The sequence below is a fragment of the Phyllobates terribilis genome, unplaced genomic scaffold, assembly GCF_046119375.1.
Source record: "Phyllobates terribilis strain yellow unplaced genomic scaffold, ASM4611937v1 Scaffold_12__6_contigs__length_324123572, whole genome shotgun sequence".
Lineage (NCBI taxonomy): Eukaryota > Metazoa > Chordata > Amphibia > Anura > Dendrobatidae > Phyllobates > Phyllobates terribilis.
In genome coordinates this window covers 47284459-47299388 of record NW_027362772.1, presented here as the reverse complement: position 1 = coordinate 47299388, position 14930 = coordinate 47284459, and the positions used below count along the sequence as shown (strand labels likewise).

At 43.7% G+C, this 14930-nt stretch overlaps 1 protein-coding gene across 1 annotated transcript in view; it reads left to right on the top strand.

Annotated features, from left to right (window-relative positions):
• LOC141172016 (chemerin-like receptor 1) overlaps window positions 1-13407 on the top strand; it is a 136799-nt gene extending 123392 nt beyond the window's left edge. The window contains exon 2 of the mRNA XM_073655788.1: window positions 8168-13407. Coding sequence (XP_073511889.1) covers window positions 8203-9264 — 1062 coding nt within the window. The 5' untranslated portion in view covers window positions 8168-8202 and the 3' untranslated portion in view covers window positions 9265-13407. The remainder of the gene's footprint in view (window positions 1-8167) is intronic.
• Window positions 13408-14930: the final 1523 nt, after the last annotated feature.

Here is a 14930-nt window from a genome sequence, read left to right as displayed (position 1 = left end):
GAGGCGAGGTGAGATCACACACGTACCATGCCTGGCTCATGTGCTTAACCTCGTGGTTCAGCGGTTTCTTAAATCGTACCCCGAGTTGCCAGATCTGCTCGTGAAAGTACGCCGCCTGTCAGCTCATTTTCGCAAGTTGGCTACAGCTTCCGCCGCCCTTGCTGTGTTGCAGCAGCGTTTGCAGCTTCCGGCACACCGACTGGTGTGTGATGTCCCCACACGTTGGAACTCTACCCTCCACATGTTGCAAAGGATTTGTGAGCAGAAGAGAGCAGTTGTGGAGAACCAGCTGCAACAAGGCCATCGATATTCAGGTCAGACTCCACACATAAGACCTCAGGAGTGGACCTGGATGTCTGACATATGTACCAACCTGACAAACTTTGAAGAGGCCACCAAGATGGTGATTGGCGATGACGCCATCATTAGTGTCAGCATCCCACTTGTCTGTCTTTTGCAACGCTCTCTGCAGAGAATTAAAGAGGAGGCATTGCAGCCAGAGTATGATGAGATGGATCAAGAAGCCGTAGCGGGCGATTACACACAGCCCAGCCTCATCTCATCCCAATGTGCATTGGGGGACAATGAGGGAGAGGAGGAGGAGGAGGAGGAAGAACAGGAGCTGCTATCATGCGTTGTAGACGGTAGTACCTGTACAAGAGTCATACTGTCTGTTCAGCGTGGTTGGCCTGAGGACAGGGGGGAGGAGGAAGAGGAGGAGGAGGAGGAGGAGAGCATGGTCAGTCGTCATCTTGGTGAGGACACGGAAATCTTGCCCGTTACCAGTCTGGCACGCATGTCTGACTTTATGCTATGCTGCCTTAACCGTGACCCTCGCGTTGTCAAAATGTTGGGTGACAGTCATTACTGGTTGGTGACACTTGTAGACCCCCGCTACAAGGAGAACTTTCACTCTCTTATTCCTGAGGTGGAGAGGTCTACAAAAATGGGGCAGTACCAGAAGGCCCTTGCTGCAGAACTCCCATCTGAACACGCTAGCGGCAGAGGTCACAGTTCGTTGCCCAACCAAGGCGTACAGGCGAGAGAGATGCAACTCCAATCCAGCAGAGGCAGGGGAACACTGTCAACGTTCTGGGACAGTTTTCTGACACCCGCCCAGCATACAGGCCCTGAGGCGCGGGGTACTCTCACAAGGAGTGGAAAGTTTCAAAAGATGGTGATGGAGTACCTTGCCGACCGTACCAGCGTCCTCCGTGATTCCTCTGTGCCTTTTAATTATTGGGTATCCAAGCTGGACACTTGGAATGAACTCGCTCTGTACGCCTTGGAGGTCCTTGCCTGCACTGCCGCTAGCGTGTTATCAGAGCGTGTTTTTAATGCCGCTGGGGGAATTATAACTGATAAGCGCACTCGCCTGTCAACTGACAATGCTGACAAGCTGACCCTTATCAAAATGAACAAGGGCTGGATTGGGCCAGACTTCTCATCACCACCAAATAACAGCAGAGTAACATAAAGTCAAATCCACTGTGTTATTTCGGGAGGTGTATTCACATGCACGGCTTCACACCCACACATGGGTATACGCTTCCTCGTTTTGGCTATTTTATCTTCTTCTCCTTATCCTCAGCCTCCACCACCACTATACCACCAGGGTGTCAGCATTGCAAGTTCCTCCATCCTTATTTTTGGCAGCTTTTGCTTGCAAGGCATAAGCAAATACTATGGGACATCCACTCCCCAATAATGGGACTTATGTTTGTAATATGCTGTACTGCATGGCTCTTGTAAGGGGCATTGCAAGTTGCTCCGTCCTAATTTTTGGCAGCTTTTGCTTGGAAAGCATAAGCAAATACTATGGGAGACCCACTCCCCAATAATGGGACTTATGTTTGTAATATGCTGTACTGCATGGCTTTTGTAAGGGGCATTGCAAATTGCTCTGTCCTAATTTTTTTCAGCTTTTGCTTGCAAGGCATAAGCAAATACTATGGGAGACCCACTCCCCAATAATGGGACTTATGTTTGTAATATGCTGTAGTGCATGGCTCTTGTAAGGGGCATTGCAAGCTGCTCCGTCCTAATTTTTGGCAGCTTTTGCTTGCAAGGCATAAGCAAATACTATGGGAGACCCACTCCCCAACAATGGGACTTATGTTTGTAATATGCTGTACTGAATGGCTCTTGTAAGTGGCATTGCAAGTTGCTCTGTCCTAATTTTTGGCAGCTTTTGCTTGCAAGGCATAAGCAAATACTATGGGACACCCACTCCCCAATAATGGGACTTATGTTTGTAATATGCTGTACTGCATGGCTCTTGTAAGGGGCATTGCAACTTGCTCCGTCCTAATTTTTGGCAGCTTTTTTCTTGCAAGGCATAAGCAAATACTAAGGGAGACCAACTCCCCAATAATGGGACTTATGTTTGTAATATGCTGTACTGCATGGCTCTTGTAAGGGGCATTGCAAGTTGCTCCGTCCTAATTTTTGGCAGCTTTTGCTTGCAAGGCATAAGCAAATACTATGGGAGACCCACTCCCCAATAATGGGACTTATGTTTGTAATATGCTGTATTGCATGGCTCTTGTAAGGGGCATTGCAAGTTGCTCCGTCCTAATTTTTGGCAGCTTTTGCTTGCAAGGCATAAGCAAATACTATGGGAGACCCACTCCCCATTAATGGGACTTATGTTTGTAATATGCTGTACTGCATGGCTCTTGTAAGGGGCATTGCAAGTTGCTCCATCCTAATTTTTGGCAGCTTTTGCTTGCAAGGCATAAGCAAATACTATGGGAGACCCACTCCCCAATAATGGGACTTATGTTTGTAATATGCTGTACTGCATGGCTCTTGTAAGGGGCATTGCAAGTTGCTCCGTCCTAATTTTTGGCAGCTTTTGCTTGCAAGGCAAAAGCAAATACTATGGGAGACCCACTCCCCAATAATGGGAATTATGTTTGTAATATGCTGTACTGCATGGCTCTTGTAAGGGGCATTGCAAGTTGCTCCGTCCTAATTTTTGGCAGCTTTTGCTTGCAAGGCATAAGCAAATACTATGGGAGACCCACTCCCCAATAATGGGAATTATGTTTGTAATATGCTGTACTGCATGGCTCTTGTAAGGGGCATTGCAAGTTGCTCCGTCCTAATTTTTGGCAGCTTTTGCTTGCAAGGCATAAGCAAATACTATGGGACACCCACGCCCCAATAATGGGACTTATGTTTGTTATATGCTGTACTGCATGTGACGCGCCCCCTGGGCCATGTGTACACGTGTGTGGGATACCCGGTGCCGGGTCTCTGGGGTCTGTAGTCTCCGTGGCGGTGACCCGGTCCCGTTGCTCAGGCTGGTCAAACCAGTGGTAGTCTTTCTTAGGTTCTGAGGTTAATTGTCCGACTGCGCCACCCGTGGATTGCGGTCAGGGAGTACCACCGCTGCGAGGCAGACCTCTGAGGCTGGTGTTGTGTGCGCAGCAGAGAATGGGATAACTCCCCACGGGAGGAGTATAGCCTCAGGGCAGTGAGTGTGTATGATGGGGGTGATGGTGCACAAGCGCAGCAGGAATGACTCAGAGTCTTTGCAGTGCAGTTCAGGGTCTTTACTGATGATTATAAGGTAGACCCTCCCGGGAGTACTGGCTAGCATAAGAGGCCTGGTCAGTCTGTGAGCAAGCAGGAGTTCCCCTGGCCAGGTGGAGTTGTAGGCCTCCCCGTCTGTCTGCACTCTTCCTGGCTACCTTGCTGTAAGCGGGTAGAAGTAGCCCACGTCCCTGAGTGTACCGTGTAGTGCTCACCTGTATGGCTGGTGACTTGGGGCCTTCTGTTAGCATCCGCTCCACGACGGCGGTGCTGGTCCCTTGCTTGTGACTGAGCCTCCGGGCTTCTATGGCCAGAGGACCTGAAATCCCCTGCCGGCTGGTTTCTGCTGCTGGATATATAAGTCCTCACAGCCTCGGACTCCTGTGTCCGATTCCTATTGTCTTCTGCCAGGGCAAGCTCTGCTCAGCTTCCAGCCCCTGGTCTTTAGCTCCTACAGAGCTCCTTGCTGTTACTTTACCTTGCTCTCACTCTGACTCTGACTGTTCTCTGTTCTCTGACTCACTCAACCACACTCCAGATCCAGTTTATAAGGGCAGAATTCTCCCCTCCCAGGACTGGGGCAGGAGGATGTTGCATGTTTAAGGGATCCTGACCAGGAAACCTCCCACTTTCTCTCCGACGTAATATCTCTATTACTGTGGTGACCAGACACCTGGGGTGCCACACATGGCTCTTGTAAGGTGCATTGCAGTTCCACATAATTTTTGGAAAGCCTTCCATTCACTGCTTAGGCCAACAGTGCACAGGAGACCCAGTTGCTATAAATGGAAAAAAAGGTTTAGTTAACGCCCTCTGACCTCCATGTCAATTCCAAGGGGCATTGGAGTGCCTCGATATTTTTGGTAGGCATTGCACTCACTGTATGCCCTATATCTGTGTAGCCGAACCGCTGCTTTTGTTACAGAAACATATCCTACAAGACATATCTGGTTGACTGGCCTGATATTGATGTGAATGGTCCCTGTTCCTCCTGCTATTTCTCCTTTGCCACTACCTCATCCATCATTTATCACCTGAAGCTTTGTTTTAACGGGAGTCATAGAACTTGGATAGTAGCAGGAAAACATCCAGCAATCCTCGGAGGAGGAAGGATATGCGCCAAAACGCTGACCACCTCAGGCCTAGCCGCTACTACATACATGCGCTTGCATTACAATAAAACAAAGCAGATGCTAACTTCTATCATCCTCATCATGCTCCTCACCTTGGCACTCTCAACTCCCCTGATGGAGAAGCCAGGGCCCACCGGAGGAGTCTGATAGTCCGGTGGGCTCGGCCAATGCTGCCCTAAAGCAGGCCAGGCTAAGAAAAGTGTGGGAAAGGTTACCAGGACAAATAGGGGTGGCTGGGGACCGAGTATGGACACCCGGCCACCCCCTGGAGGCTGGGGAGCAAGCGGGGACACCCGGCCACCAGGCGGCTGGGGACTGAGTATGGATACCAGGCCTCCGAGACAGGCATGGCGTGATGGCCAGATTCCGCCTCCACATGCCTAAAAGGCCCAATTTAAAGTGCAAGCAAGCAAGCAGTATGGTATTGCAGCCTGGGGGTGGGTGGGTGGCAGGCTGCATACTTGCGCTTGCATTGCAAGGAATGGGAGAGGTACAATTGAACACTGCCCTGGGACAAGGACTTGAATGGGGATAGTTGCAAGTTTGCAACGACAGGTGCAAGGTGGGAGGCATCTTCGCATGTACCATGAACAGGGGTTTGGCATGCACACACTACAGCGGAAAAGGCTCTCCTTCCCACTAAATGCACTGGGGAGGGCACAGGTAATGTTTTGGTATACGCGCTTAATCTTATGTATAAGGCACACCAGGACAATTAGGGGCAGCTGGGGACTGAGTATGGATACCTCGCTGCCGAAGCAGCCATGAGGTAGTGGCCAGCTTCGGCCTCCTCCAAACTAAAAGGCCCCATTTCAAGTGCAAGCTAGCAGTATGGAATTGCAGTCTGGGGGTGGGTGTGTGGCAGGCTGCACACTTACACTTGCATTAAAAGAAAACATAGCAGATGCTAACTTCTGTCATCATCATCATGCTCTTCACCTTGGCACTCTCAACTCCACCGATGGAGAAGTCAGGGCCCAACGGAGGAGTCTGGTTCTCTGGTGGGCTCGTCCAATGCTGCCTAAAGCAGGCCGGGCTAAGAAAAGTGTGTGGGGGGATGTTCCAAGGAGAAATAGGGGCGGCTGGGGACCGTTTATGGACACCCGGCTGCCCCCAGGCGACTGGGGACCGTGTGTGGACACCCGGACGTGGGGCGGCTGGGGACCGTGTGTGGACACCCGGCCGCGGGGCGGCTGGGGACTGAGTATGGATTCCAGGCTGCCAACACAGCCATGACGTGGTGGCCAGATTCCGCCTCCACATGCCCAATTTCAAGTTCAAGCAAGCAAGCAGTATGTTATTGCAGCCTGGGGGTGGGTGGGTTGCAGGCTCCATACTTTCGCTTGTATTGCAAGGAATGGGGGAGGTACAATTGAACACTGCCCTGGGACTAGAACTTGCATGGGGATAGTTGCAAGTCTGCATCTTCTGATGCGGCAAGGATCACTTATGATGGACACACTTTTAGACAGTGACCTGGGAGTCAGAGATTCTTCCAGGGGTCTTCCCCATGCTGTTACCATGTCTTTTCAGCACTTTATGCATGTGTCACACAGCACATGGCAAGATAAGGTTGGAAAATGTTAAAATGACATTTCCAGGTGAATGCATTTGTCATAGTTGAAAGCAATACAAAAGTGCAAAAACGCATAAAAAATGCTACTTGTGAACATAGCCGAAGGTGTGGAGGAGTATTTTTGTTTTTGGTCATTTATTTTAACTTATACACAAGTCTTTTGCCTGGAAAGGATGTTCCTTAACATATTTCACAGGAAAAAAGTTTCACTTTCGTTTTTGAACGTTTTATTGTGAGCCCGTAAAAGTGGCTTAATACCTCTGACCACATTGTTGACAGCAGTGACCTGGGGGTCAGAAATGCTTCCTGGGGCGATCCCCATGCTGTCCCCATGTCATTTGAGCACTGTCACTATCGTTTTGGGCACTTGTTAGGCTTTTAAAAGACTGCCAGGGGTGCCACCGCAAAAAATGCTCGAGTCTCCCATAGACTAACATTGGGCTCGTTGCTCGGGTCGAGCACTCGAGTATCACAGCGAGCTCGGCCCGAGCTTCGAGCACTCGAGCATTTTAGTGCTCGCTCAACACTACTCCTGACGCGTTTCTTCCTCCTTATATGGGGGCCATTTTTGCATCTGGAGATAGTGGTAGCAGTACTCTGTACCACTGAGATAGACTCTCACCATTGTGAAGTTCATTACATTTTTTAAGTCTCTTGGCACTTTAATGGCACAGAGTCACTTTTTTGCTCTTTTGTATAGCCGATGCCCCCCCAAAAATACCAAATACACTCCCCTGATGAATCCCCGATAAGGAGGAAGAAACGCATTGGGAGGGATCTTTTTTGTGGGTGACATTGTTAGGACACATTTGGGTACTGCCCTTGTTAGGGCGGGAGCTAACACCAGGGCACGACAGGATAGATTTTCTCCTGAGGAACAAATGGACTGAAGGGGATGAAGAAACCCGAATGATGCCCACATGCAGAAAAAATGGGTGAGATCCACACATGTCACTAATATTTGATAACACTGTATGATTTTTCATTTACTGACCAGGATTTGTTGGAAATTATTGGCCTTTTTGTAGGTCATATCTTTGCATTCTAATAGGGCGGTCTAGGCATTACATGTTTTGGAGCTGTTGTTGTTGCCTGGCATCCTCTGCCTCTTGTTTTGATGTTTCTAGAGGTAGTATTTGTCAATTTGGTTGTAAGCAGGAATTGATTCGGGATTGGTGTCTAATTTTGGAGGTATTTACTATATACTCTTTTTTTTTAGAGATTTATTAAAGGTTATGTTTTAAGAGATACCTCGTGGCTGTTATATATAACTTAAATTAATGATGGCCACTCGTTTTTCTTTACTTAGCTGCTTTTTTCTTGCCATAATACAAATACTAGCAGTCTATTCAGTAGGACTATCGGGTGTGTATCCACCAGACTTCTGCACAACACAACTGATGGTCCCAACCCCATTTATAAGGCAAGAAATCCCACTTATTAAACCTGACAGGGCACACCTGTGAGGTGAAAACCTTTCCCGGTAACTACCTCTTGAAGCTCATCAAGAGAATGCCAAGAGTGTGCAAAGCAGTCATCAAAGCAAAAGGTGGCTACTTTGAGGAACCTAAAATACAAGACATATTTTCAGTTGTTTCACACTCTTTTGTTAAGTATATAATTCCACATGTGTTAATTCATAGTTTTGATGCCTTCAGTGAGAATGTACAATTTTCATAGTCATGAAAATACAGAAAAATCTTTAAATGAGAAGCTGTGTCCAAACTTTTGGTCTGTACTGTATGTTATAACTTGTTTTCACTGGGCAACCCCTTTAGTGTCTGTGTTTCCTCCTTTACAAATGCTGGGAAGATAAAATGGAAAATAAAGCAAATCACTTGGCTAAAGTCACATTAAAATGAATGAACAAATTGTAATTTTTACCATTTACAATAATTTGTCATTTTCACATTTGCAGCATTTCTAAGTTTTCCATCGCCCACCAGTGAAGTCATGGAGAACATCACAACAGCATTTCCATTCTCCAGCATTACACCACTGGATGAAACTTCTGCCAATACCAGAGATTTCTGCTATGAATATAAAAAGCCTGTATTGCATATTGTGGATTACTTCTCTTTGGTGGTCTACTCTTTGGCTTTTCTGCTGGGGACCATTGGGAATGGGCTGGTCATCTGGCTCACAATCTTCAAGATGAAGAAGACAGTTAACGTCATTTGGTTCCTCAATTTGGCAATTGCTGACTTTGCATTCACATTATTTCTCCCCTTGAGCATAATCTACCAGGCGAACAATTTCAACTGGCTCTTCGGAAACTTCATGTGCAAGATAAACAGTATGGTGGCTTTCATCAATCTGTATGCAAGCGTCTTCCTTCTTACCGCCATCAGTATAGACCGTTGTGCCTCTGTCATCTTCCCGGTTTGGTGCCAAAACCACCGAACTCCAAGGCTGGCTTTACTTCTTGTCATTGCTGTTTGGATCCTGGCTTTTATGTTAAGCTTACCATACTTTGTATTTCGAGACACCATCCACTGTTATGACTTCAGTCTTTGCTATAACAACTTTGAATTTGAAGAGTCTGAAGACATTGGTATATTCTGGCACAAAGCGACAGTCATATTACGATTTTTTGTAGCATTTGTTATTCCTTTCGTCATCATTGTCACATGTTACTCTGTGATTGCCTTCCGCATCCAAAGAAATCACATGACCACCTCATCCAAGCCCTTCAAAGTTATAATCGCCGTGATAATTACCTTCTTTCTTTGTTGGTTTCCTTACCATATTTTCTCCTTCCTGGAATTGCATTCAACTTATCAGGATGATGGTTATCTATTTGAAGAACTTCGTCTTGGGATTCCTCTAACCACCAGCTTCGCATTCATGAACAGCTGCATCAATCCTTTCCTCTATGTTTTCATTGGTAGGGACTTTAAAGATAAATTCTGGATGTCCATCCAATCCATATTTGAAAAAGCTTTCAATGAAGAGTCAGTGCATAAAGACCTGAAGAGCAAAACCAAGTCTACGACTGAATCCCAGATCATCTGATCCATAGAGACACGTTCACATTTGAACTTTTGCTTTGGCTATGAAATAGACTGAATGATGGGTAACATGGATCATTAAAGGTTTTTTATTTAAAGTATTGAAACTTTGTTGGTTGATCACATTGAGGTTTTGGAGAGACTTTCATAAAGGAGAATCAAACTCAACCTCAATGATATCTTGTGACATATGGCTCTTTAATAATCATACTCAGTAGATCAAGGCAAGTTGTCTCAATAGTTGGCTAGTTTTAAAAAAGTCTCCATTATCAACCATACATTCTTCTGATGATAAATTCATAAAAGGGCATCCTGCTGCTAAAATTCCAAATGATCAGCTGTAATTGGTGAAAGAACCTGGCATCAAGTGTTCAATTTCCCTACAGCACCACCGCAGGACAAATTAAGCATTACACAGTGTCCTTTAAAAATCAGTGCATGTATGGATGTGCTGGGTCCTCCAGACTTAGTGATCCTCTTTGCTCTGGCTAATTGATAAAGGTCCCAAATAAAAACCTACTGTAAGGATGAAGTAGTACCATTTCCACTCCCCTGGAGCTTTACTTTTGTTTTCCAATATTTGACTCTTCCCCTCTCATTTAAGCCTGGAAACGTTTTTGCTCCTGCTCAAAAGTGCCAATAGGTGAGAAAAGATGCAAATTTTAATGTAAATAGGAGTCTAGCCAAATATTGTGACATTTTTGGCACAAAAGTTATGCAAATTACTTTGTAAATTTCCTGCTTTAATATTATCATTATAGAATTATAAGTAGTTATTTAAAGGATCCCGGGGGGTGATTTTTATTTTTTTGATAACACAGAATGTATTCTTTTTTTAGCCTACAATGATATAATAATAGCACCATCTTTGGAAGAAATGTTTATTCAAATTAAAAAAAAATCACAAAATAAAGAACAAAAAAAAAAGAAAACATTAATCCAATAAATACATATATCTATGTAAAAACAACAACAAAAAAAAATAAGGTGCACATATTTGGTATTGTCACGTCCAGAATGACTTGACATATAAAACTGTCCCACTAGTTAACCTCTTCAGTGAACACCATGAAAAAAAATAAATTAAAAAAGTGTCAAAAAACTATGCTTTTTCAATATACTGCTGATCAAAAAGGGGAATAAAACGCGATCAAAAAGACAAATGCAAATAAGAACATAACGTAAAAAACGCTGAAAACGTAATCTGTCCCGCAAAAAAACTAACCGCTAATACAGCTCCATCAGCTGAAAAAAAAAATCTATAGCTCTCAGGATAAAGTGATGCAAAAGCAATACTTTTTTCTATAAAATAGCTTTTATTTTGTAAAAGCGCCAAAACATAAAAAATAATATAAATGTGGTATCACTGTAAACGTATTGACCCGAAAAATAAAGCTGCCTTATCAATTTTACCACATGCGGAACGACATAAAAAAAAACCCAAGAAACAATTTCTGAATTGTTGGTTTTTGTTCATTCTGCCTCCAAAAATCGGAATAAAAAGTGATTAAAAAATGTCACGTGCCTGAAAATGGCACCAATAACAACGTCAACTCGTCCTGCAAAAAACAAGTCATCACATGACTCTGTCAGTAGAAGTATGGTAAAATTATAGCTCTCAAAATATGGTGAGGCAAAAATTTGTTTTTGCAAAAAAAAAGCGTCTCTTAGTGTGTGACAGCAGCCAAACATAAAAACGCAATATAAATCTGGTATTACTGTAATCGCACCGACCTAAAGAATAAAGTTTTCTGATCACTTATACCACACGAGGAACGGCGTAAAAAATAAATAAAACCAGTTGTTCACCAGCTGCTGAATTGTTCATTCTGCCTTCCAAATATCGCAGTAAGGCTCGTCGCACATTTATCCTGCGCTCTATGCTGAACGCTTACACCAAGGTTTCCGTGTAAATCTCTGAAATACGTGATTCAGACGGAACCCCCGGTAGAAGACTCTCTATAATGAGGCAGATGGAGACACTGTGGATGTCGTCTGGCCTATGATCCGGCGGTGTCCATCTTTTTAGGTGTGCATAAAAGTGCAATAGACCACAGTTTTGTGAACTTCTGAAAATAAAGGACAACACTGAACAGAGGCCAGACGGAGTCCAGAGTAACTCTGCTGCCTCATTATAGGAAAGGGATCCTTCAGTGGTTTCATCTGAATCACGTCATTCGGAGATTTCAATGGAAACCCCAACGTAAATGTTCAGCGTAGAGCGCTGAAAAAGTGATCCCAAATGTTATGTAAAATATTCCCAACAAAAGCTTCAAATCAATCCACAAAAAAACAAGTCCCCACTCAGGTCCATCATTCGTCAATTGATTTGGTTTCCATGTTACTGGTAGCACAAAGGCTCTGGAAAAACAATATAGCCCCTCACCTGCCAAAAGAAATACAGCAAATTTTGCACTCCCTAATCCAAATGCACCCCTCCCTTCTGAGTCTCGCATTGTACCTTAATCGCAGTTAGCACATTTGTCATTTCTGTAGCTATGAGAGCCTGCTTAATTTACGGGTGCATATCTCCAGAAGCATGTGCTTGGCACAATGTATGGGCACTGCAAGGTGACAAGGTACCCTCAAACCATTCCTGTAAAACGTTCAATCCATTATGGTACGTCTTCCCTTCTGAGCTTTTCACTGTTCCTCAAATGTAGTTTTTCGACCACATATAAGATATTGGTGTAGCTATGAGAAATTGCGTAACATTTTGTTGTCCATTTTCTCCAATTATTCCTTTTACAAATTCAAACTTTGGGGCCAAAGTAATATTTGGGTGGAAAATGTTTCCATTGACTCAGCCCATTGTTATAACATTCTGTGAACCGCTAAATGAATTCCTCAAGAGGTGTAGTTTCCAAAATGGGGTCACTTCTGGGGATTTCGGCTGTTTTGGCATGTCAGGGGCTCTTCAAATATGATATGGCATCCTCAGTCTGTTCCAGCCAAAATTTCACTCAGAATCCAATTGGCACTCATTCCCTTTCGAGCCCTGCCGTGTGCCCAAACATTAGTTTTCCACCACATATGGAGTTTCGGCATGCTTAGGAGACATTGAACAGCAAATTGTATGGTCAATTTTCTCCTGTTACCCTAGTGAAAATGAAAAACCTGGGGCAAAAGGAACATGTTTGTGGGAAAAATTTATTTGTTCATTTTCGTTGCTCAACATTATAAAATTCTGTGTGGGCATGTGGGTTCATGCTGCTCAACACACATCTAGATGAATTCCTTGAGGGGTGTAGTTTCCAAAATCGGGTCACTTCTGAGAGATTTCCACTGTTTAGGCACATCAGGGGCTCTGCAAATGCGACATAGCATCCGCTATTTATTCCAGAGAATTTTGTGCTACAAATGTCAAAAGGTTCTCCTTTCCTTCCGAGCCCTGTTGTGGGCCAAAACAGTAGTTTCCCCTGCCCACATATGGTGTATCGGTGTACTCAGGAGAAATTGCACAACAAAATGTATGGTCTATTTTCTCCTGTTACCCATGTGAAAATAAAAATTTGCAGCTGAAGCAACATTTTTGTAGGAAAATTAAATGTTAATTTTTTTGTTCACATTGCTTTAATTCCTGTGAATCACCTAAAGGGGTAATAAACTTCTTGAATGTGGTTTTGAGTACTTTGTGGGGTGCAGTTCTTAAAATGGTGTCACTTTTGGGTATTTTCTGTCATATAGGCCCCTCAAAGTCACTTAAAACGTGATGTGGTCCCTAAGAAAAATGGTTTTGTAAATTTTGTTGGAAAAATAAGAAATTGGTGATACACTTTTAACCCTTCTAACTTCCTAACAAAAAAAAATGTTTAAAAATGATAGTGATGTAAAGTAGGCATGCAGGAAATTTTATTTATAAATATTTTCAAAACTTTTGCCAAATTTCAAATTTTTCACAAATAAGCGCAAAACATTTTTACCTAAATTTACCACTAACAAAAAGTACAATGTGTCAGGAAAAAAACAGTCTCAGAATCACTGAGATTCGTTGAAGAGTTAATACCATTACCTGAATTGAAAAATTTCAAGTTGGTTAACATCATTATATATATTAGTAGTAATTGAGTCACTATATTTCTAATAGAGGCCAGAAAATTCCTCTTATAGACATAGATTCAAATGAAAAAAATCTGGCTGCCTGCAGCCACCACTAGGAGGAGCCTTAGAGCATAGTGCATACTTGGCTATTATTGTTTTAACTTGCAACAATGTCTGGGAAGCTCCTGAGCTCCCTCTAGTGGTGGCTTAAGACAGGCAGAATTTTTATTGAAAAACTGGATTTTTATCAGCACAGAAATATTTCAGAAAAAAGGCAAAAAGTATTCATGGAAGTGTCATTAATTTTAGCTAATATTATATAATTTGTTATGTGATATTGTTACGAGATTCTAAAAGTAAATACACCTTTTAATTTTAATTTTTGATTTTTAATCCTGAATGCAAGGATAAAAAGTAAATAGAAAAGAGTAAAAACAAAACAAATAAAAACTGTGAATCAGAACTTCATGTTACAGTTTCCCACCATGACACCTCTTCTCAAGGCTGTTCTCATTGATATACTAAGATAGAAAATGAAAGGGATAAAGGATGCATGATACATTGGTGGAGGACTGTATCCCGAAACTAAAGATGTGCAAATCTGCTGAAATTAGACTTCAGCAGATTTTCTCAAATTCTGGCTCAGATAATTGATTTGTGTCTAACCAGGAGTGGGTGATAAATGCAGAATTGGTGACTTGTTTCTATCATACCTTTTCTCTGATTGTTCCTCACCTATTTTTTTCTCTCACTCCTGAGAAAAAATACTGATTGAATACTGACCAAATACTGATAGTGGGGCCGTGGCCTTAGATGTCTTTTCCCACCATATCCTCTGGTCCTCTTCTAGGTTCCTCTGGTCCTCTTTTGTCTTCACATTTTTTTCTAGGCTACGTACAGTGGGGAAAAAAAGTATTTAGTCAGCCACCAATTGTGCAAGTTCTCCCACTTAAAAAGATGAGATAGACCTGTAATTGACATCATAGGTAGACCTCAACTATGAGAGATAAAATGAGAAAATAAATTCTGAAAATCACATTGTCTGATTTGGAAAGAAATTTTTTTCAAATTACGGTGGAAAATAAGTATTTGGTCAATTACAAAAGTTCATCTCAATACTTTGTTATATATCCTTTGTTGGCAATGACAGTGTAACATACTTGGCGGCGTGCTTGCATAGTGCACCACCTCCCACTATGCAAGACCGCAATCTTACCTGTCAGTCCAGCCTGCAAATTTTGCTCCAGTTCATGCTGTGTGCGTTTCTCTTGACTGACTGCTTAGGGCGGCGGCCCGGTTACTTCCTGATTCTTATAGCTGCTGTGGGCGCACCAGCCGTGCTTGCCAGTGCCCACCTGTCTGCATACCAGCCGTCCTTGCCAGTGCCCACCTGTTTGCATACCAGCCGTACTTGCCAGTACCCACCTGTCTGCATACCAACCGTACTTGCCAATACCCACCTGCCTGTATGCCAGTCTAACCTGACTGTTCCTGCATTCCCCGGTGTGGGTCAACAAATGTGACTGGGGTCTGACCTGGAGTCGCACCTGGTCCCTCTGCTCGGTTCCTCCTTGGTCCACGGAGTCGACTAAGCCGCCGTGCGACCTTGGTCAGATCGGGTTGATACTT